The sequence below is a fragment of the Pyrus communis genome, chromosome 8 (assembly GCF_041283825.1).
Source record: "Pyrus communis isolate YQ-2024b chromosome 8, ASM4128382v1, whole genome shotgun sequence".
NCBI lineage: Eukaryota > Viridiplantae > Streptophyta > Magnoliopsida > Rosales > Rosaceae > Pyrus > Pyrus communis.
Window position 1 is genome coordinate 17,364,744 of NC_142572.1, and position 22,520 is coordinate 17,387,263.

At 39.2% G+C, this 22,520-nt stretch overlaps 3 protein-coding genes and 2 long non-coding RNA genes across 5 annotated transcripts; 1 reads left to right on the forward strand and 4 right to left on the reverse strand.

Annotated features, from left to right (window-relative positions):
- Positions 1–2,055: 2,055 nt before the first annotated feature.
- Positions 2,056–3,791, reverse strand: LOC137718465 (C2H2-like zinc finger protein). Its single transcript, XM_068458022.2, has one exon. The coding sequence runs from the start codon at positions 3,662–3,664 to the stop codon at positions 2,414–2,416; it is 1,251 nt and encodes a 416-aa protein (XP_068314123.2). The 5' UTR covers positions 3,665–3,791; the 3' UTR covers positions 2,056–2,413.
- A 658-nt stretch (positions 3,792–4,449) lies between these two features.
- Positions 4,450–5,670, reverse strand: LOC148695224 (uncharacterized). The gene is made up of 2 exons (XR_015965487.1): positions 5,197–5,670; positions 4,450–4,933 (listed from the first exon to the last, which is right to left on the reverse strand). It is a non-coding gene; the product is annotated as an uncharacterized LOC148695224 (long non-coding RNA).
- A 5,119-nt stretch (positions 5,671–10,789) lies between these two features.
- LOC137718838 (uncharacterized) lies at positions 10,790–13,858 on the forward strand. The gene is made up of 2 exons (XM_068458371.2): positions 10,790–11,982; positions 13,075–13,858. Exons 1-2 carry the CDS (start codon positions 11,046–11,048, stop codon positions 13,560–13,562), a joined length of 1,425 nt encoding a protein of 474 aa, XP_068314472.2. The 5' UTR covers positions 10,790–11,045; the 3' UTR covers positions 13,563–13,858.
- A 1,171-nt stretch (positions 13,859–15,029) lies between these two features.
- LOC137718175 (SUMO-conjugating enzyme SCE1) lies at positions 15,030–16,970 on the reverse strand. The gene is made up of 5 exons (XM_068457676.2): positions 16,718–16,970; positions 16,519–16,602; positions 15,650–15,802; positions 15,453–15,566; positions 15,030–15,361 (listed from the first exon to the last, which is right to left on the reverse strand). Exons 1-5 carry the CDS (start codon positions 16,784–16,786, stop codon positions 15,299–15,301), a joined length of 483 nt encoding a protein of 160 aa, XP_068313777.2. The 5' UTR covers positions 16,787–16,970; the 3' UTR covers positions 15,030–15,298.
- A 4,874-nt stretch (positions 16,971–21,844) lies between these two features.
- On the reverse strand, positions 21,845–22,422 carry LOC148695225 (uncharacterized). The gene is made up of 3 exons (XR_015965343.1): positions 22,293–22,422; positions 22,089–22,155; positions 21,845–21,982 (listed from the first exon to the last, which is right to left on the reverse strand). It is a non-coding gene; the product is annotated as an uncharacterized LOC148695225 (long non-coding RNA).
- Between the last annotated feature and the right edge of the window lie 98 nt (positions 22,423–22,520).

The following is a 22,520-nucleotide window of genomic DNA, read 5'->3' on the forward strand; positions in this document are numbered from 1 at the left end:
CTTCGAGAATAAAATGATCAACAACTGATTCGACGTCGACCGAATCGAACCCCAGAAGCTTAATGCCGTAAACCTAGCTAGGCCGATTAAGGTTTCTATCTCCGGGCTCACAGTGGTCCCGGATTCATTCAGTGTAAGAAAAATCCCGGCGACTACAAGCCTGCAGTTGTCTTGAGACGTGAAGAAGAAGATAGATTGTTCCTTGTGAAGAAGCAAAGTGGAACCACATCCTCGTCTTCTCATTCTAACAATTTCGTTATTTTGTCATTGTCGTTTAGTGAAACAATAAGTTTGTAGGTGGGATTTTTAAAATATACTTTAAATTATTTCTAAAGCAACCTAATCAGCTATTATTGGAGACCTCCTTTTTCCCTCCTATCAAACGATGCAAACCAAAATTTTTTGTATGTTCTTTCTATATATTTTTTTAATTTTTTTAGTGGTTACCCTGCTTTCCACCTCCCACAGAGTTGTACTGCACAAATTTTTAGTTCTCTTTATTAAATTGAATGAGAAGATTACTTCAATTACTTATATTACGAGTTTAATTCTTTTTTTTTAGACATATAAAAGGTCATCCCTCACATAAAATTCTATCCTTCTCCAAGGCTATGTGACAGAATTCCATGATATTGTTTTGGCACACCACACAATTAACATTGGATGGATAGTATTTTTGTTTTTTTGCATTGTATGGATAGTTCAACATTAAACTTTAAACTAGAAACATTTCAAACATTACTTGGTTGCTTTAAAGTGGGTATTAGATTGGATAATTCGTAGATATGTTGAACATAGCGGGGAATAAATTTTTTATTTTGATGAGGTGATAAGGGATTAGACACGACTAGACATAAAGTAGACTTATGTGGAACTACTCATGCGGAACTCACTATTAAAAATTAAAAATTACCTCTTGAAAATTACAATAACCCTTTTTCTTTTCAACAAACGTCATTATGGAAGATGGTGAGCTTAACCTCACAATGAGTTAGTAATAATGTGATCCAACTTTGTTTTTGATGAGAATCGAACCTAAGACCTCTCACTTAAAGTGAAGAGAAATGTCACTGGATCGTAGTCTTAAGTAGATACTATAATATTTGTTCGACACCCTTTCTCCAAGCATTTGCTAACGAATTTGTCATCAACATCTAGCATCAACAAAGTTTTTTTTTTTTTTTGAATTATAATTTTCTCCCATGAATGATATGAAGACCACATTTTTCTTTACCTATGAGTGGTATCATACGATAGGACATTGTATTTGATTGTCACAGTATTTCAAGACAGTTGGTTAGATCAATGTTTCTGTCTCCAAAAGCCCGAGTTCAAAGGAATTGAACATTGTCCCAGGATTTGAAAGGTTGTCAAAAAGGAACAAGTGGAGACTGAGATAAATTTTGGTAAGAGATTATAGTACAAATGGATTTCAATAGGGGCTCCAAGTTTTATTGTACAAATGGCAAAAGTCCTCAGTGGTGACTGATTTAGTTAAGAAATTCATGGGACAAACTTCATAGTTTTCGCAGACTGTTATGCTCGCTTATCGAACGAGCAATTTGATCTCAGAAATGATCATGATAGACAGAAATCACATGAGAAACCGAGGGAAACAGAGAATCAGAGAGGTTGCCGAGCCATAAGAGAAGAGCTGGCGAGGGGTACACAACAAGGATCGGGAAAAAACAAGGATGATAAGTCAATTGGCGCGGATTACACAAAAGAACTGGCAAACAGAGCAATAAAAACTTGGTTGCAAACAGGATTATTGTGTGCAAATGTCAACAAGTAGTCTATCTTCGAACAGTTGATAGGATGCCCGAAGTTACAGCAGCCAAAGTTTCACTGAGCTCTTACCAAAGCAGCAGGGACGAAGCTTGGATCTAATTGGCAAGCCGAAGTTTAAACTGATGATTGCTGGTACGGTTTTTTACTAGGAGATGGGGCAGCTCTAAAGAGGCTCATCTAATCGGAAGTACGATGTTGTGATCAACTGAGCAACAGGCATTCATTGGTCAAATTGTGAGCCTAACTCGTATGCAAAAGGGAAGGTTACAGACATAATTGCATCATCTCCGATTACTCACAAAATGGCCTTTTAAAGTATAAGCAGGATGCAAAAGCTTAAATAACAAATGAAATGCAATGTTATACTCAGCATTGATATACTCAGTTGCTAGATTACTAAATACACCTAGATCAAACAATCGTATTGAATTCATACTAAACTAAATGTGACATGAAAGAAAGTTGGAACCTTTGAATTGTGTACGAGGAAGAACGAAAACCTGGTCATACACTTTCGATTGTGTAAACCACCAGTTGCATTGCATCCTTCCTCTCCCCATGTATTCCTATACACCCCAATGCTTAGTTGTTCAATTTCACCTAGTTGTATCAAATTTCCATATCAAAAAAACCCATCTTCCTCATCTGAATCCTCATTCTCACTATCAAGCAGATACTCCTCACTATCCGAATCGTCTTCCACCCAGTCTCCTCCTTCCAGTTCCCCTTCCGAAAAGGCGGAAATCCTCAGTCCACCAGACTGAGAACTTCTCACTAGTTCATCAACCGCATTGTCTAATCCACTCCCACCATCAAAACCGAAATCCGAAAACAGCCCATCACCATTTTCCTCCTCATCCCCATCAAAGAACTCACTTATCCTCCTTCTCGGTACCAAATCTTTCTCCGAAACCTCCCCATTTTCGACACCAACCCACGGCACCCAAACATCAGCATGCCTTCCCAAAGCTCTATCCATGTCCCCAACCACCACAGTCCCCAACTTGGCCTCCCTAGCCTTCCTCAACATATCCGAAAAGTCCGAATCGTCCGAAACCAAGAACAGCCAATCAATCCCTCGGCTCATAGAATGCTGCATTTGCCTCTTCAACGCCCAATCCGCCGCCTGCGGCTTATCCTCCACCGTCTTCACAAAAACCCCCGCCCTCCTCAACTCCGACGCCAATCCGTACCCAACCTTCGGCTTGATCAAAGACCTCGCCGCCTCATTGTACTTGTGATTCCCAGAAACAAACCTCTCCTTAAAACGCTGGCGTTTCTTCCCTTTCAAAGACCCCATCCGATTCAGCTTCTTCTGCCTCTCCCTCTCGTGCAGCTGCTTGAAATGTTTCTTTAAATCCAAATTTGTCTTGCACTTCCGCCCGCAGACGCCGCAGACGTACGGATCCGGCGGCGAAACCACACCCTTGCGCTCCAAAATGTCCAGTTGCTTCCGGTCGCGGCGCTCCTCGATGACCCACTGCGGCAAATGAACAAACGCGTGGCGGTTGGCGTATGCCGACGCGTCGACCACCTCACCGAAGCGCTGGGCGAGCTGTTTCAGCGCCATGGCCGCCTGGTACGGCGGCCCGCGAGGGGGTTTGTTGTCCAGGTCCCACAAGATCACAACTTTCTTCTGCTTCGGCGTGTATATTCCCTGCTTGTTTTGCACCATGTCAATTTCGGAGCTTGCGGATGACTTGATGACAACGCGGCGGCAATTCCTGGTGGTTGAGGTTGCGGCGGTGGTGATGATGGGTTGGGATAGAAGCGCGCGTTTTGAATGAAAGAAAGGGGAGCGGGAGGAGTGGAGAGAAATTGGAAGGAAGGGTTTATAGGGGAAGGTGTGGATTGGGTTGCAGAGGAGCTTCATGGTTCATTTATGGCGGCAAATCTGTCACTCTGTGAGTGAGTGAGTGCGCCTTCTGCTTCGTTGCTAGGATTGTTTGAATGCTTTCTGTGAATTTATCGTGGATAGAATACTTCAGAAAGCTCAGATGATCCGTTTGGGATTTATGGGTATATCCGAATTTGATCCAATGAGATTCCAACTTAGCATGAAAAATGAAGCCCACATAGATAACAATGGGCTTTCCTTCAGTTTGCGGCCCATTAGATATTATGGCTTTTAAAAATAAATAAAATAAAAAACTCTCTTTAAACCACAAACGCAATATTACTTCTCAAAACGACAACAGAAGACACGAAAGATTTGACCCGAGACAGTAGGGCCTTGTAGTCTCCACCAGGATAATCAACGACTTTCAAGGGCATTTTTTTTTTTCATCTTTTTATTTATTTATATAAGCGATAACGAGAGAGTGAGCCGTCAAAGAAATTACTTGCACTGCAAGACTTGCAGGGAGAGAAGTTGGGGTATTCCATGGTTTCTACACATTGACTTGGTTTCACTTATCACGTAATGAGTAGAATGTACCATTGCCACTCTTCAGTTGAACCAAATTGCCTCTTTCTTATTTTCTTATATTTACACATGTCATATTTTATTGCGTAAATTACATTTTACTTTCTCAGGTTTGGAGTCGATTTCAATTGCTTACAACATCTTTAAAACATTTTAATTTCATACATTTACTTACCATTTTATTTCAACTATATACATCCGTTAAAAGATCCGTTAAGTAAACCGTTAAGTGATGACGTAGCAAATATGTGATTCATATTTATGCTGACGTGACTGCTAAATTTGTATCAAGTGACAACAAAAAAGAAAAACAATTTCTATACATTTAAAAAATAATAATTTAATCAGAATTAAAAAAAAAAAAAAAAAAACTTCATCTTCCCCACCCCTTCTCCTCTGTCGACAGAACCCTAAACCCCAAAAAATCCAATCCAGGCTTGTCCGCTCCTCCCGTCTGCAACACCTCCTCTCCTCGCAGCATGTCGTCGAAGAAGCCCCAAGACGCCGACTCCTTCGCTGCTCTCTCAAAGACGTCTCCCACCTCTGTCGTGTCTCATCCTCCTCTTCTGGTTCCCTCGAGACCCGCGGCCTCGTCTCATTGTAGGGAGGTGTCGACGGAGCCTCCGCGTAAAACTCATTGTACCCTCTCTGCGCATTCCGGCACACTCTAGAAAGCGGTCCTCCTCCACCTCCACCTCCACCATAGAAACCATAGTCCTGGCTTTAATTCAACCACAAAAGCCAAACAATCAAACAGCTTACATACAAAAGTGTACCATCAGATGTACAAAGATCAAAGCTTCAACATTTTAATCAAAATCCCATCTGGGTCTGATCAGAATGTACCCAAAAAATTAAAAAAATTAAAAAAATTCAAGGGAAAAAACAATAAATGCTGATTACAATGTACCCAAATTTCAGATTTGGTACAACGTTTTGATTAAATTCGGATAGGTTTGATTGGGAAAGCAAAAAAATACCTGAGGAGGAGGACCAGATGAGTTGGAAGACTGAAGGTGTTGAAGACCAGCTGACTGAAGCTACCTCCCGTTGGACGAAGTCTCCAAGAAGTTATCAGAGTATTGCCGCTGGCGGTGCACCCCCGCCGCACCAGATCTTTGCCCTTGCCTCCCAACTCCGTTCATCTCTCTCTCACTTCGACCTGATCCAAATCTCAATCGGACCCTTCAATCAAAAACCCAGATCGAAACCTCAACCCCTCTCTCTCTCACTATCTTCAAGCACACAAAAAAATCTCGATCATTTATTACTGCAAGGGAGTCGCCATGTTCGACAACAAGTTCCTCGACGAATTCGCCGCCACTTATCTGACCCCCTCCGAGAAGGGAGACAGGGGGTGGGGGTGATGAGGTAGGAGACGGGTGGGTTTTGGGGTTTTGGGTGGGGTGGGGTGGGGGGTTGCGGGGGAGGTGGGGGTGGGGTGGGATGGGGTGTTTGGGTTGCAGGGAAGGGGAAGAGCTCGGGGAAGAAGATGGGTAGTTGGCTTTTTTTTTCTTTTTTTCTTTTTTTTATTAAGAGGGTAAATTATTATTAGGGGTAATATTTTAAATGTATAAAAAATTATTTGTTTTGCCACATGGTACAAATTTGTCAGTCACGTTAGCATAAATGTGGATCACATATTTGCAATGTCATCACTTAATGGTTTACTTAACAAATTTTTAAATGGATGTATGAAATTAAAATGTTTTAAAGATGCTGTAAGGAATTGAAATTGACATTAAACCTGATGGGGTAAAATGCAATTTACCCTATTTTATTTGTATTTCTTGGCATATTTAAAGGTCGTAACAACTGAGTTTTCGTGGCCTTGAACCATATATGTATCTATATGAAATATTGCGTTGTAACTATTAACTGCTAGAATTGGACTAACTAGAGAAAATGAAAACAAAAATGGCAGCGTAGACTCAAACCAGCCAAAGCAAATCAAACCAAACGGCCTCACAATGGTTTGATTTGATTTGATTTCACGAATAGTTTACTTATAGCAGACTAAATCAATATGTTATATAGTAATTGATTTAGCTGTAATTTAAATGTGAAATTGATCCAAGCCAAACTGTGCTTACCCTACTTCATTTACTTGTAAACATTAATATGCGTACTGATTACATAGTGATGCAGTTTTGACGTTTAGGATTCGAAGTAAGATTCTTTCCTTTCTTTTTTTTTTCTTTTTTTTTTTCTCCTCTCTTATTTGAACAATCACGGTTAAATCGCATCAACATTTTATAATTTCTTGTTTTCCCAAGTTCTAGATTTATCCTCCCAAGAGACCCTAGCCAATCCTAGCTTGTGGCAACTTTGTCTACGAGAAGAGAGACAAATGAAATGGATGAGCTCTTACTTACATGGTTTTGCCTGCGAACGTCGTGCCATAAAAAAGCCTTTACTATTTGCAGGTCATTATCCTTAATGGTGGCTTTCATTCTTCTCTTTTGCTCTTTTATCATAATGCACTTTCTCTTTTCCCTTTTCAAAACTTCTTTTGCCATTTTCAAGTCCATAAAACAATCTTTTCATTACCCATTCCATTAATTATTTCGTTAGCGTAGTGACATTGACTAGAACATATGTGCTCCATACCTTTGAATTAGAATTTCACATCCTCACTTTAGAGCACTTCCAGAGTGGTGGAGGCCTCCTAGGGCTATCCACTATGTTATCCACCCAATGAACAATAATTGCCCTTAATAAATAGTTACGGCTTTTTGCATCTCCACCTCTACATTGAATAACTCTGTCAATTGGTAATAAATTTTTTTAATATGAAAAGCCCCAAAATATTGCAATCTAGAACAAATCCTGCAAATTTCAACAACAACTAGTAGGTTTAAATTAAAAAAACTAAAAAAATCAACCCAGAATCGAAAAACCCACAAAGGGTTAACAAAGATTTAGAGAAAATAACCAAAAACCCACATACCTTTTTGGTCTCAAATTCATCAAAACAGGTTGAATCATCGGGTTGAATCTCTGCTGGAAAAAGCAGAGAAGCATAAAGCAAACGGCAGAGCAAGCAACAGTTAAAATCCAGAGCTTCGACGGAGCCCCAAACACCACCAAATCAAGGCTAGCCGACATAAAATCTCTCCACGCAGCCTCTTCTTTCACTCTCCTCCATTCCTCAGAGAAAACCCAAATCCAAAACCTTATGTAAAACTCTGTGAGAAAAGATAGAGAGAGAGAGAGAGCCAAAGCGAAAGAATGACGGCATCCCGACGCCATGTCAGCCCACGTCAGACTACCTTCGGGCGCTCAGGCCTGCTTGGGCTCACTCGCCAGCACACGCTGGGCTTCATCACTCGAGCATTCAAGCCTTATTCCTCAGCTTGTCCCTCGGGCTGGAGCTCCCGCTGGAGCTGCTTTTAAGTACAAGAGAAATGCCAAGGAGACTTTCTCAAAAGTAAGACTTTTGTCACCTCATGTTTTTTGCACAATATTTTATAATATTAGTACGGAAATTGATGCTAAACTGTGACTATGAGTCTCACTTTAAGAGAGTCTTCTTACCATTTATCTCAGTACAATATCGCTTATATAAAACATTTCAAATTTTTAAAGACTTTTTAGCTAAAATATTCCCTGAGATTAGCATAACTTTTCACTTTGGTCCCTTAGATTTGAAATCGATAGAAGTCGTTCCTGAATTTGTCCACCATCAATCATTTTGGTTATTTCGTAAAAAATCTCCATTAAATAAGGATAAAATGATAAAAATACCCTCAAATTTTGTCAAATCATTTTGGCCCATTGTTTATTAAATTGAGGGTATTTATGTTATTTTGGTCCTTATTTAACATAATTTTTCACGGAAAATACCAAAATAATTGATGGTCGATAAACTCAAGGACCACTTTCATAAATTTCAAATCTCAGATACCAAAGTGAGAAGTTATGCAAATTTTAGAAACCACTTTGACTAAAAAGCCTTTTTTATATTTATTTTAGGCATGAGAGTTGCCTAACACCAATTCAATATGCATTGGTTAAGTCCTAGTGGACTGTGGATTAATTAGTACTATCCACGCAGTGTGCTTAGCATAAACAAAAGCCAATCATCCTATTAAGGATCCATCAACGGTCAATTTAATCTTTGATTATGTCCTCCTTGATTCATGGCAGTTTCGTCAGAAAGCAAGTTATATAAATAACATAATTGAGATGATTAGTCACAAGATAATAACTAATAGTTTATGTCACTAATTTCAAGTATTCTGATGAATGATAAGGAATTAAGTGAACAGCTTTGGTGGGTGTTCTGTAGTTGAGTAGCTACCAATCCGGTTTGCAAAAACATGCCTGAAATAATGAATAATAAGGCCCCATTAGGGTTATATTTTATGCAGACCATTTGTTTTTTATTTTTGGTTAGTAAAGATAAAGTTCTTTTAGTCTTTACGCAAATAAAAAACTGATTCTTGAACCCCTTCACACTCATGTCATGCCAAGGTACTGCAGAAGAAAAAAATTGCAAAATTTGATCTAATTTATCGTAATCGATTAGTTAACATATTGGTTAACCGTATTCTGAAACGCTGAAAAAAATCATTGACTTATCAGGTTATCTATCAAGTTTTTTGAAGTTTTAAGATTTTGCATGTTCTTAACTTTTTACTTTTACACAATTTGATTAGCTTTCTATGCAAATGTGTAACGTTACATATACATCAACAGATGACAGTAACTCATCTTTCATGGTTTTCCACTTTTGTTGCACCAATTTGATTAGTTGCCTATGCAATTTGTAATTTTACATATATATCAACGACTGACAATCACTCACACGCACGTAAACACTTCTCACATAATGACAAGAATAAGGACATCGATTTCAATTTTCAAGTTCCCTTTTTGACACGATTATATATAGAATGAGGTAGTCATTAGTGGGCAGCTGGATGTACCATGGATATCGAATCCATTCAATGACATTTCCGCTTAGAAGATTTAGTTGTGTTTTGAATTAGCTAGGGTTATCACCGTGAATATATGGTTGACCACTACTTAAAGAAAGAAAGAAAAAAAAAAGAAAAAAAGGAGGAGGTCAATATGTATTAAGTACAATTACGACTTATTTAGAAGTACTTTTAAAATGATTGAAAATAAAAATACAAATGAATTTTGAAAAACAGTTTAAGTGCTTTTGAAATAAAAAAATAATTTTACCAAAAGCGTTATCAATTATTTTAAAAGTACTTTCAAACGAGACTTTATACAAATAAGTGCAATGTAGAAAGAAAGAAAAAGAGGAGGTCGATATATATTACATGCAATTATACAAATTAGTGCAATGCATGTTGAATATTGAATCCACTAACCCATTATGCATGCTGGATCAAAAGACAAGATGGTGGCTAGTAGGAGGTGTCCCCTCATTCTAATGGAGGTTGTGGAGTCTTGCCAACCTTTTTCAAAAGCCAAAAATAACCACAAAATAAGACAAATAAGTTATTTTATGTGGACTTTTCTTTCTAATTTTAATTCCACTACAAATAAAGTACTTTATTTGTGAGAGATTTTTTAGTGTGTTCAGAACATAGTTCGGTACACCCAGTATCATATTACAAATTAATAGAAACTTATAAAAAAATTTCCTCCCCATATATATTATGACACTTGGTGTTCCAGATCATATTTCCGGTACACTGGAAAATCTCTCCTCCTTTGTAATCTTTGATTACCTTTTACCTTCTGGTTTAAACCTTTTAAACGTGGCTTAACTTTTGAGCATGGAGATAAGCATATATTGTAGCTATGCTAAGCATAAAGTTAGTAAAATCAAATTAACTACCAACTGCTACAAATTTCTACAGTTGAACTCTTTTCCAACTTCATTTTAACAGCCTCAGCCCTTCAGGTACCCAACGCCTCAATGTCCCCTCTCCTCCAAATATACCAGCCAAGAAAATAATAACAAAAATACCACTAGAATATTAAACCTCCCTCAGCAAACAGTTTGGACCTTCTCACTTTCTAGAATAGCATGCTAAATGAACATACGCACATATGATACGACCCTAAGCATCTTTCTATGCCGACAACTTAAATTTATCGTCTTGCCGGTTATACACAAATACCAACATATTTCAAAAACAGAAACGATAAAGTCATGATTTGAATAATGTCTGACTATTCACGTATGGGATACACATATATAATTGGTGGAGAGATCTTTCAGCGTATCGAGAACACGGTTTGTTTGTGATAACATAATCGGTTGGAAATTTGAAAAGAAAAAAAAAATCTAACCAATTGTATTATTGATACTTGGTGTAATAGTCCTTGTTTCCGGCACACTTCATACTTGGCAATCTGATACGTCTAAGATCATAAGCATTGGTAGATTTGAGAAAACCTATCATATAACTAGTTGTACACAATTATGAGCATATTTTGAAATTGATAAGTCATAATCTGGACGATACATAGTTGTTCAAGTATAACTGGTTATCCTCTTATACCATTTGTAATGTGATAATTTGAACGATAAATAGTTGTTCAAGTATAAGATAACATGTTTCGAAATTAATAAATAAAGAAATAAAAGTCTCTGCCTTTGAAAAAACGTTTTGCCCGTCTCTTAGGACTCGTACGACAGATGCCATGCCCACATTTTGACCCCATTAATTTTCTTTTCTTTCTTCTCCTCCTTCTCCCTGCCTTTCTTGAACCAGTCAGTCCACGCCCTCTCCCTTCCGGCTCGTCCGCTTCTTCTTAAAATCTCTCCGCCCTAAACAAAAGAAAATATTTTGCCGAAAACACAAAAATTCTCGTTAGCCCATTTGAGAGAAGATCGAAACACATGTTCGGATTGAAGCATGCCGCGGTGGTTGCAGTCAGCGCAGGAGTTGTTGCGGTGTTTGTTTTGATCGTATTATGGCGATGGAATTGTTACAAGAAACGTAAACAAAATGCTGGCAGCGGCGGCATGACAACGGCGGCCGCAGCGACGACGGTTGTTAGAGCACAGAGCCTGCAGGATGGAATTGCAAGGCTTCATCACCACCAACCAAGCAAGAGCATGTCGACCGGGAACAACTATTACCGCCGGGGGGTTTCTGGAAAGCCGCTGTTCAGCTGGGGTAATCATCCGACGTCCGTCACGGACGCCGTGGAAAACGGGTGGTCACGATTCGGCTTCACAAATTATCAATCTTCCGGTTCGACAAGGTCGAGACTTTTGGGGATGTGCGTGACCGGCGATCAAGTTAGGGAGGCAGAGCCGGAGATAAGCTGGGAAGTGTGTCAAGGATCAGCCGATTTCATGCAGAAAATTCGACTCAATCCTGGGTTGAAAAAAGTGCTCAATTTAAGCGCTTCTAGTTCTGCTTCTGCTGCCGCCTCTGTGATGAAAACTGCCCTTCCTCTGCCCGGCCCTCCTCTTGGAAACAATTCCTTCCCGCAAGAAGCTTATTTCGAGATCACAATTTTGAGTTCGCACGACGGCGATGAAACAAGTCAGTCGATTGTTAAGGAAGGAGAGAAGATTAAACTGATTCAGGAGAGATACGATGAGAATTCGAGTTTGGATTCTTTGGTTCATGTGAGGAGTAGTAGTGAGAGCATTAGCAGAATTGAGGAGTTGAAGATTAGAGTAAAGGATGATATTCATCATGGTAAAAATGAAGCTGTGTTGCTGTCGATTGGACTCTCCGTCGGCGGTGCTCTTCCTCTCAAACTTCCGGGAAGTTATCGGGGAAGCATTGGATTCGGCTCCAATGGCTCTGTCCATCTTGATGGTAATTCATGAATTTCCCTCGTCTTTTTCATTGATGTCACTGTGCACTTGCATTGTGAATTGTCCTAGGTTAAAATACATGAGTGCGCAAATTATCGAGGGTAGTGATTTTCACATTCTTGCTTTTTTCATTGCATTCTGAACTGAATATTTTACTAATTATTGTACAGTAAGGCATGATAACTTTATATTTTACCTAGAAAGACTGATGAACTAATCTAACCATACAAGAACAAAATAACTTAATATCCATGACCCAACATATTACCTCTTCACGCGCAGCAGGATGTCATGAAATTTGGAAATTAATGTCAGTATGGACCCCATTACATGCTGCCATATACTTGGTTTCATCTGAGTAGGTTTTTAGTTGTTGCTAAAACTTAAAACATACAAAAAAAACTTATTTTCTTACATATAAGGAGTCATTCTTCATCGTAGAGAAATTAGATATTCGATTCGTACATAAGCCATTTCTTTTAATAAATATCTTTATGTTTGTGTCGGGCTGGCAGTAAGAAGAAATGACTTCTTTACTGTAAGGAGCGAAACAATTATGAAAACAAAGAATAGATTATAGAGCATTAGGTGTTTGTTGCATCACTATTCCTTCACCCACAATTTTGAATAATATTTGGCTACTCAAAAGATGAGTAGAAATTCTTACTCAAAATTGTTCATTTTCGATTTATAAAAATTCGTGTTTATGATCAGAACAATATATATTGTAAATCACTCCATAAAAATCCCGTCTACAAAAATGAATTAAAACTAAGGTCTTTTGTCATCAAACTATATAAAAATAGATAAACGGAATTGGTAAAAGCATTATGAACCATCTATGTATTTGCCACAATAAATTAATTAAAGAACCTTATTTTATTTTATTTTATTTGTAGATATAATCTTTATAAAGTAATTCATATTATGAACGATTCTAATCATAAGTACAAAACTATGTAATTCGAACACAGATGATTTTGAGTAGGAATTCATACTCATCATTACAAATTTTTAAAATATTTCTAGAACATTGCATTCCCTTGTTGCTTGTGTGATTATTTTTAGTAACTTGGGTTTTTTTTTTTTCCAGGGATTAAACTTGTGTTTGCATCAGAAAAAGCAACATGGGTACAAAGAGACAGAGTGATTGGATGTGGGTTTGATCCCAGACAAAAGAAGGTATACTTCACTGAGGAATCAGAGCTAGTGCATGTGGTCCACTGCAAGTCAGAGGAATTCGGCACTCCTCTATATCCAACCCTAGCAGCAAACACTGACGTTACTGTCCTGGTCAACCTTGGTCAAAGTGCCTTCAAGTTTGCCCCGGCCAATGCCCAGAGGACAGCTAACCCTTGCTTTGTGGGCCCTCTTGTGAGATCCTCTGCTGCTGCATTCTATGAAGATAGCATGGAGCTTTTCTCCATGGACAGATCAATTGACTCCCAGTGGCTCAACAGGTGCACAACCAAGGGCAGCCGAAACCCTAGTCACGAACTGGAGTTTGATGAGGAATCTGATGCTGATTTGTTTGAGATTGTCTTGGAGAGTAGTGGAAGATCACCACACACGATATCGTAGGAGCTTATTGACATATTAGTAATATATCGACACCGATATTTACACAGCATCAACAATGATACGATGTTAATATCATGATCGATATATAAGGTCACTAACCAGTGCCATAGATATCAGCAAAGATAGATTTTAGAAACAGGGTTCATATCCTTCTAAAGATTTATTCATTTGTTTACTTTTTGCAGGAGACCATTTGTTCCCCTTTGTGTATATTTCGAACCTTCTTATGTTCAAGTTGTATCTGAGATTTTGATATGCCTTTTTTTGATGAAATTGAAGGTCCTTCTATAACAAAAGCCACATTAATTCATTGCTTTTCACTTGCAAATTAATTGTTGGAATTCAGCATCTCCAAACGAGTTAGCAAAATTTTCTCTTAAAAGTGTCATTTGCTAATCCATTTGGCACTTTTATAGCACTTTACAATCTCTTTACTAAACAATATTTTTGAAGAAAGTATATTGTGGGACCCAATTTGCTAACTTGAAGAAGTATCAACTGACTTCGTAAATTCTTCAGTTTGATAATTGAGAGTTACTACAACGTCTGGAAATGCATTTTTCCTGCATGGCATGACAAATTTAACTTTGCTACCCAATTCTATCTCCATTGGACATGCTCTTAGGATTATCGTCGGGTACACCAAAAACTACTCCCCGTCACCAGATACTTCTCTTTATATGCATCATCACAAGTGACGTGTAAGTGTTAAAAAGAGAGGATAATCTTTGTAGTAGGAGCAAGACTAGGGTTAGATTGCTTGGCCATCTCGTTATTTATGTAGCCATTAAGGTTATGTCACATCATAAGTTACTTGCGATGTATGATTTTCTTGACAACACGCTGACAATTTACGTGATCAAAGTATTAATAACTTCAATCATGTGAACGACGAGACAATAGTCAATAACATGTTCGTATGCATCGATGCATGTCGATGTTAAATAGTCGGACCAACTAAGCAACCGGATCAATATTTTTCCTCCCTTGATAGGGAAGTGTACTTCTCGTAGTGGCAGATTACGTGCAGCTGCTGATAGCGTGAGGAAGCGAAGAAGGATGCTGATTCTCATCAGTCACTAGAAGGATGCTAACGAGGAAAAGGACTTTGAATGGCCAGTTGGACCTTGGAGTACGTTACAGACATGCAGTAGTGAACGAGAACAACCGAAGTAGGGAAAGAAACAAAACACACGAATTCTATGAAACAAAAATCTAACCCCTAACCTCCCAATTCTAAATATAGGCCCCATTAAATTATCTAGAAGGGAGTAGAAATGAAGAAGTCCAAATTCCGTCACCTTCTCCGATTGTGACACGGGTAGTGATTTTCACACTCACTCCTCATCTTGTTCTTATCTCTTAATTGTCGTTTCGTTTGTTTATTCCGTAACTGTTACAAACTATAACACATGCCATGGCTACATCCGGAACACTAGTCAATATCATGGCTACATCCGAGAGAGATGAAAAAAAAGTGAGTTTTGAAGTATTAATTTGAATTTTGAAGTGCGTCAGAGCTTCCAATAATACAAAGAGAATAGCCACAAACATAATAGCATGTCCACTGCCAGAACTGCAATGACTATAAAACATTAAAAACAACACCGTATCATATTTGCAATTCAAATGAGAACTAACTTATAAGGTTGATCACGTCTAGCAGAGAGATTTAAGCATGACCTTCTTGACCAAATCAATGAGTTTATAATCATATCTAGTAAAAGCACAATACATCATAGAACAGGTGGATATTGCTTTGCCTGCTGTCGCACTCTTTGCTTGTACTCAGCTGGTTCCTGCACGTCAGGATAGAAATCGTCAAACACAGTTCATACTTCATGAACAGTCACAGGAGTGAATGAGAGATGGCTAAAGATCAAGACAAACCTGGATAAAGAGTTGATAACCTTCAGCTTGTGCCGGATCAGCAGGATTAGGCTGGCCTAGCAAATCCTGAATGCCTACGAGGATTTGCTTCACTGTGATGGCCGGTCTCCAACCCTATAAAAAGAAAGTCATGTTAGGACGACTTCATCAATGAACACAATCTCCATATACATGCTATAGCAGGAGATATTGCTTACTTTGTCCTCGTTGAGAATTGAAAGACAAACAGTTCCAGAAGGATACACATTAGGGTGGAAAAAGCCATGTGGGAACTTGCATTTCGGGGGCTTGCTGGGGTAATCCTCAGTGAAGTTAAGTGTAAGTGGAAAGTGGCCACCTTCCCAATCAGTCTGCAATACCAGCAAGATCAATACCGAAAACAATATATTGCAAAAATTCCTTGTAAGGATGTTACGCCAGCAATCAAGCAACCACTATCAGTCTATCATAAAAATAAGCATTCCCGTCAGCATTATGAAGCTCTTGAACATTGTTCTGAGAATCCTGCCTAGGCGCTAAGCGGTTGGCCACCTCCACAATTATTCCCTAGGCGTTAAAGAAATAAGCAAGGGCACTAGACCTGCCTAGAGGCCCCCTAGCATGCCTAGACCTGCCCAGTTTCAATACGTTCCTCCCTCCAGTATTCATTGATAGACCCTCTAATTGATTTCAGATATTAACACTGACTAAAATATAAGTGCCGAAAGCTAAATCCTACATATATACACTATCCGAATTGCGCATTGTATCCAAGTGCCGATTTTACCAGAATTGCAAGCCAACAGGCAAAACTAAAAAGTAGTACGAAAAACCAGTACACCAAACAAATTCTGGAAAAGAAAAAAAACCCACATGCAATTCTCTATAGAAATTTATGCAGTCAAACATAATTAAAACAAAAAAGAAAAAAAATTAGAAAAACCCCATAAAATCTAAAACCCTAATGCCCCGATTGAGGGGGGAACTGATCAAGCGAGTCAAATTCCGAATTAAAATCCCGAAATCCCCAATCTTTCAATTGTCCTACAAAAATCTCACCAGGAGAAAGAAATAGAAGAAGACTCACAGATGGTTTGCCGGGGATGATGCACTGCCACACCATCAAATTGACGGAGCCATCCGAAGCAGTCTCCGGCTTCGCCACAAAACCCTAATTTAATTAATAACCACGAAAACGACGACGTCAGGCGATGCAATTAACGGCGAATGAAAATTAAATCGAAAATAACATTGGAGAGAAGCGAAGGACGATGGTCGGTACGGACATGTGGGTGGTTCTTGCGCCACGCTTTTCGCTCCTCGGCGAGACGACCGCGCGCGATTCCTCCAGACATTCTCTTTCTGTAGGTTTCTGATACTTCTAACGTATGGCAATCAATCAGATCAGATGGACTCAGTCTTTCGATTGTCGACGGAGTCTATGTTGTATGTCGGTCAATGATGTCAGAAATCCCGAAATTATAGATTTGAGTAAATTCTCTAGAAACTTCCAGGCTGCGCTCAAAGCAATAGGTCCGTACTCTACAAGATTCCTTACGCGGCTTCTAAAGGCGAGCGCGTTTTCCTGTTCTTTTTTTCGCCTTCGACCCCAAAAGTAAGTTTATTTAAAATCTAGCCCCCCCATTACTTTTAAAAGCAGTTGTCCGCATGCATGCCAAAGCGAGAGAATTCTGGTGTCCGTCAGTCAGTCATATGATCCTACAGCACAAATTCTGCAACGGTTTTTAGCACTGATTTAAAAATCTTTGCCTAGCGCTTATGTTTTAAGTGGTTGGTCATCGTCCTAATTAATATCAAGACGTTTGAAAATTAAGAAATGGTGTTTAGACCTACTGAGATGCCCGCCTATACCGTCTAGCCCGCCCAGACCTGCCTAAGTCGCGACTCACTTAGACAGAAAATAAACAACTTTCATTTTACATTTTTTTTCTTCCATAAATTGTAAATGAACACACATTATATCTTGTTCCCTATGTTTTCATTATATTCCAATACTTCGTAATATATATGTCATTCTATTTTGTAGTTTATGATGAAATTATATATATTTTAAGTATAACCAAACACTTATTTATACAAAATATAATAGATTTACTTTAATCTGCTTAGCTGATAGGCCTTAACCCGCCGTCCGACTAGCGCTTAACATTTTTTAGAACCTTGGTTTTTAGTGATGCAACTGCGTTGAAAAGATCTGGTATGTCCAACGGAAACAAGATAAGCAGAAATTGATTTAGTGAGACCTCTTCCAGATTTTCCAAGTACGTCAAATGAGTTACGACTCTCATCCAATAAACACACAAAACTAATATTTCTCCTTCAATTTAACAGTCACACCATCAGAAATTACAAACTTGTAATTAGAGGTAACGCAATACTGTAACAACCTCATCACTCGTGGATCTATATATAATCAACAAGCTAAATTCTTATGACGTCATTTGTATTCCTTCTTTTTCCCAAAATGGCGTCTAATTTTTCCAACTCTTCCTCCTCTATCCCTCTTTCTACGCTACCTAATGTTTCCAACTTCCTTACAATCAAACTGGATCGTAAAAATTACCCTCTTTGGCAAGCCCAGATGCTTCCCTTGCTTCGTAGCATGAATCTCATCTCCTATGTTGATGGCACTAGCAAATGTCCTCCCGCCTTACTCAACGATGCTTTGGGCAATCTTACTGATAATGTGAATCCCGAGTTTGAAGCATGGATTCAATAGGACGCTATGGTTATGTCCTGGTCCAATAACTCTGTTCATCCCACTGTGCTCGTTGCCCTAAAACCAGTTCCCATTTTGCATGGACCTGTCTGCGCGAAGCTTATGCTTCGCAGTCCACTGGTCGTCTTCTTCAACTTCGTAGTGAGCTGATGAATGCTCACCGTGGTGACTCCTCCATTGATGAGTTCGATAAGTTCCTTGATCATGTTAATCACCTTGCTGACACCCTATTGTCTGGTGCTTCAATTTCTGATTCAGACTTTGTTGCCAGAATTATGAACAATATTGGACCTGCCTATGAAAGCAATGTGGCTTCTGCTCAGGCTCGTGAAGAAGTCATCTCTTACAGTGCTTTGGAGGTCTTTCTGCTTAGTGCTGAATGTCGTTAAAAAATGCATGTTGTCTTCTCTGCTGATATAGGACCTACTGCAACTGCTACTCGTGGCACGGGTGGTTTCCGTTTGTGGGTCAGGCTAAGGTGGTATTTGTGGTGGTCGTGGCTCCCATTATAGTGGTCATGGCTCGAGCTCTAGCTCTCACTCCCATTCTAGCAGTGATGGATTTCTTTCAATTGCTCATTCTTAGAGATGTACTACGTTTTCCCCTTCTGGACTTATTCAATGTCAAATATGCAATCACCATGGACACTATGCCATTGACTATTTCAGTCGCCTCAATATGGCGTACGAGGTTCGCGTTCCTACAACACCACTTCACGCTTATGCAACTAGTGCTTCTCCTTCCGCATCTGCCACAACTCTTGCCCTCCAGAATTAGTTGTTTGATATTGGTGCGAATACTCATAAAACCAATGATCTTGCTCATGTGTCTAATTCGCAAACCTACAATGGAACTGATCATGTCTATGGTGTTGTTGGCGGCACAGGTTTGAAATTTTCTAAAGTAGACACTTCTTGCATTCATGCACCTAATACATCATTTACCTTATCTAACACTCTATATTGCCCAAATGCATCCACCAATGTGATATTTATTCATCGTTTTACCAATGACAATCATTGTTCCCTAGCCCTCTATCCTAATTCCTATCTTGTTCAGGATCTCAAAACGGGGAGGACGTCTTTCCAAGGCCGGAGTAAAAATGGATTCCATCCATTTTCAAGTGTTTCTTCTCAAAATAATGGTGTTTTTCCTTTCTTAAAAGCTATAGTGTCGAATGTTGTTTCTAGATTAAGTCATCCTTTTGCTTCTATTTTAAAGTCTTTAATATCTAAGAAGAGGCATGCTAGGGAGACTAAATTTGGAAACTAAATTATGTATCACCAATTACAAATAAGCACGTTAATCAACAATAAGAATAATTTAATCATCAACTTCTATGTCATTTAGTTTACAAATTTAGTCTTCCTGACATTACCCATATAAGAAAAAGTTACCAATCTCTGGCCATGTAACTCAGGATTTTTGTCATTCATGTCCAATGGGCAAAAGTCACTGGTTACCATTTTCTTTATTAATTCAATGTCATCTTTTCCATTGGAATTAATCCATTCAGACGTGCTCTATGGGACATGCTTTTGCCCTATGGAGACATGGTAAGTTGATAAAGAAAATGGTAATTTGTGATTTTTGCCCATAGGACACGAATGACAAAAATCTTGGGTTACATGACCAAAGAGGCAGAGATTGATAATTTATTCCTAGATATTAAAAATCTTAAAATAGAAGCATAAGGATGACCTATTTTAAAATGCCAAAGAGCATTCGACACTCTAGCTCCTAAGAAAGCAAAAACACCATTATTTTTCAGAAGAAACACTTGAAAATGGGTAGAATCCGTTTTTACTCCAGCCTTGCAAAAGCGTCATCCCCGTTTTGAGATCCTAAACATGATAGGAATTAGGATAAAGGGTTAGGGAACAATGATTGTCATTGGTTAAACGATGAATAGATATCATGTTTAGAAATTCTCAAACATGTGCTGCCAACAACATCATTGACGTGTCAATTCCATTGCAGGTTCGCGGATTAGACACTTGAGCAAGATCATTGGTTATATAAGTATCCGCACCAGAATCAAACAACCAATTATGGAAAGGCATGAGCATTTGGCAGGCGTGGAAAGAGGAGCAGCAGTTGCTTAGGCCCGAAGACTTTGTGCAAGAACACAGCCCTCATACGCCATATTGAGGTGATTGAATCAGTCAATGGTAGAGTGTCACTGGCGATTGAATATCTGAGAAGGAGCAACGCTAAGAAGTCCAACACTGTTGGAACGGGAGTGAGAACTAGAGCTAGCCACAAGGACGAATCGAGGAGCCACAACCACTGTTATAGGGGCTACGACCACCACAAAAACCACCGTAGCCTGGGCCACGACCACGGAAACCACCTAAGCCATGACCACCACGAGCAGGAGCTAAAGCAGTAGGCCTAGTATCAGCAGAGAAGAAAGCATGGATTTTTTATGACGTTCAGCACTAAGCGCAAGGGCCTCCGAAGGACTGTAAGAGATGGCTTCTTCACAAGCCTGAGCAAAAGCCACAGTGCTATCATAAGCAGGTCCAAAATTGTTGCGAATGATGGCAACAATTTCTTAATCAGAAACTAGAGCACCAGACAATGATAGGGTGTCAGCAAGGCAATTGCCATGATCGAGAAACTTAGTAATGGAAGAGTCACTAGGGTGAGTGTCCATCAACTTACTAGGAAGTCGAAGAAGACAACTAGTGGACTGTGAAGCATAACGTTCATGCAGACAAGTCCATTCAAAATGAGAACTGATTTTTCCTAATTCGGACAACGAGCATGATGGGATGAACAAAGCTATTGATCCAAGACACATCATAGCGTCCTGTTGAATTCATGCTTCAAACTCGGGATCCACATTATCAGTAAGATTGTCCTCAACATCCTTGAAAAAGACAGGAGGACATTTGCTAGTGTCATCGACATAGAAGACGAGATTCCAGCTATGAAGCAAGGGAAGCATCTGGGCTTGCCAGAAATGGTAATTTGTGCGATCGAGTTTGATTGTAAGGAAGTTGGAAACATTGGGGTTCCAATATAAAACTAATTGGCAATATGGGGAGTACCCAACCTCTTATAAACCCTTGCATGGTTTCTTCTTTCACTGATGTAGGTCTCTTTTACCTTCACATCCTCACACGTCCCCTCATGTGTAGCGAATTTCAAGCCAAACACGTGGACAACACAAATTGGGTAACGTGAAGCACGTGTGGCAGTTGAGCTTCACATGTGGAACAACTTGGGAAGCAGTCGAACTAAAGTTGGGGTTCTACCAGAAAACCAATTGGCAATATAGAGAGTAGTCGAACCTCTTATAAGCCCTTGCAAAATTTCTCCTTTCACCAATGTGCGACTCTTTTACCATCACATGATCAAGAGCATGCATACTCACACAACAATAATATCATTTTTTTTTTCTGGCAAATGCTGCACTGGCATTGAACATTGCAGACAGTCCACAAGAATAGAGAATCACGTCGGGAGTTTCCAAAAAGTTTGCTATTCTTGCCTCGCAAGCAAGGCGGGCATCTGAATCTGATGCAAAATAAAATGAAATGAGATGAAATAAATAGATGTATGAAAAGAAAAACCTAATTCATCTCAAGTAGTGAGGAATACCAACTGTTTCATAAAATCCACGAGGACTGCCAGAATCCTGAGATCAGACAGAGGTACAAATGCTCTGCTAAAAAAAATATACATAAAAGAAAATAAAACTTCGTCTTACAAGCAGGTTCTCATGTCCTTTCAATGCCAGATAATTTGCTGCAGCGAAGTTCACGACTTCTTGCCATTGATTATTGTATGTGGTCCTGCAGGACTGAATAAATTCTTCTCTTTAGTGGGATCCCTTAGAACAACCAAGGCGGGGGTAATTAAATTGCTTAACACTCGTTAGTTTTGAAAACCTTAATATTCTCACTAACCCTTCCAACGCTCTGGGATCATACAACTTCTCTTGAGAGATAGGAGGAATAAGAGGTTCACATACACCTGCAAAGGTCGGTTAAGAAACCAGGAAATCACAAGCATATCATACTAAATCATTTGGGACGGAAGTTAAATTGTGACAAGTACAAAAACATGTATGTATATAAATGGGCAGTGAGACGATGGAGAGAGCGTAGAACCTGATGATTGAGAGGGGGTGAGACGGCAGAGATGGTGACGGTTTGGGGCGACGGAGCAACGGAAGAGGATTCACATGTGGTTGTTTCTTCCTCTCCCTTCTCTTCTTTTCGTGTTTTGTTTTCTTCGATGGCATTTCTGATAACAAAAATAATGTCAAAATATCAGGACTTTACTGAAACATGCAATTCTAGCCTGTATCAAACTCCCAATTACTATGTTTTGTATAA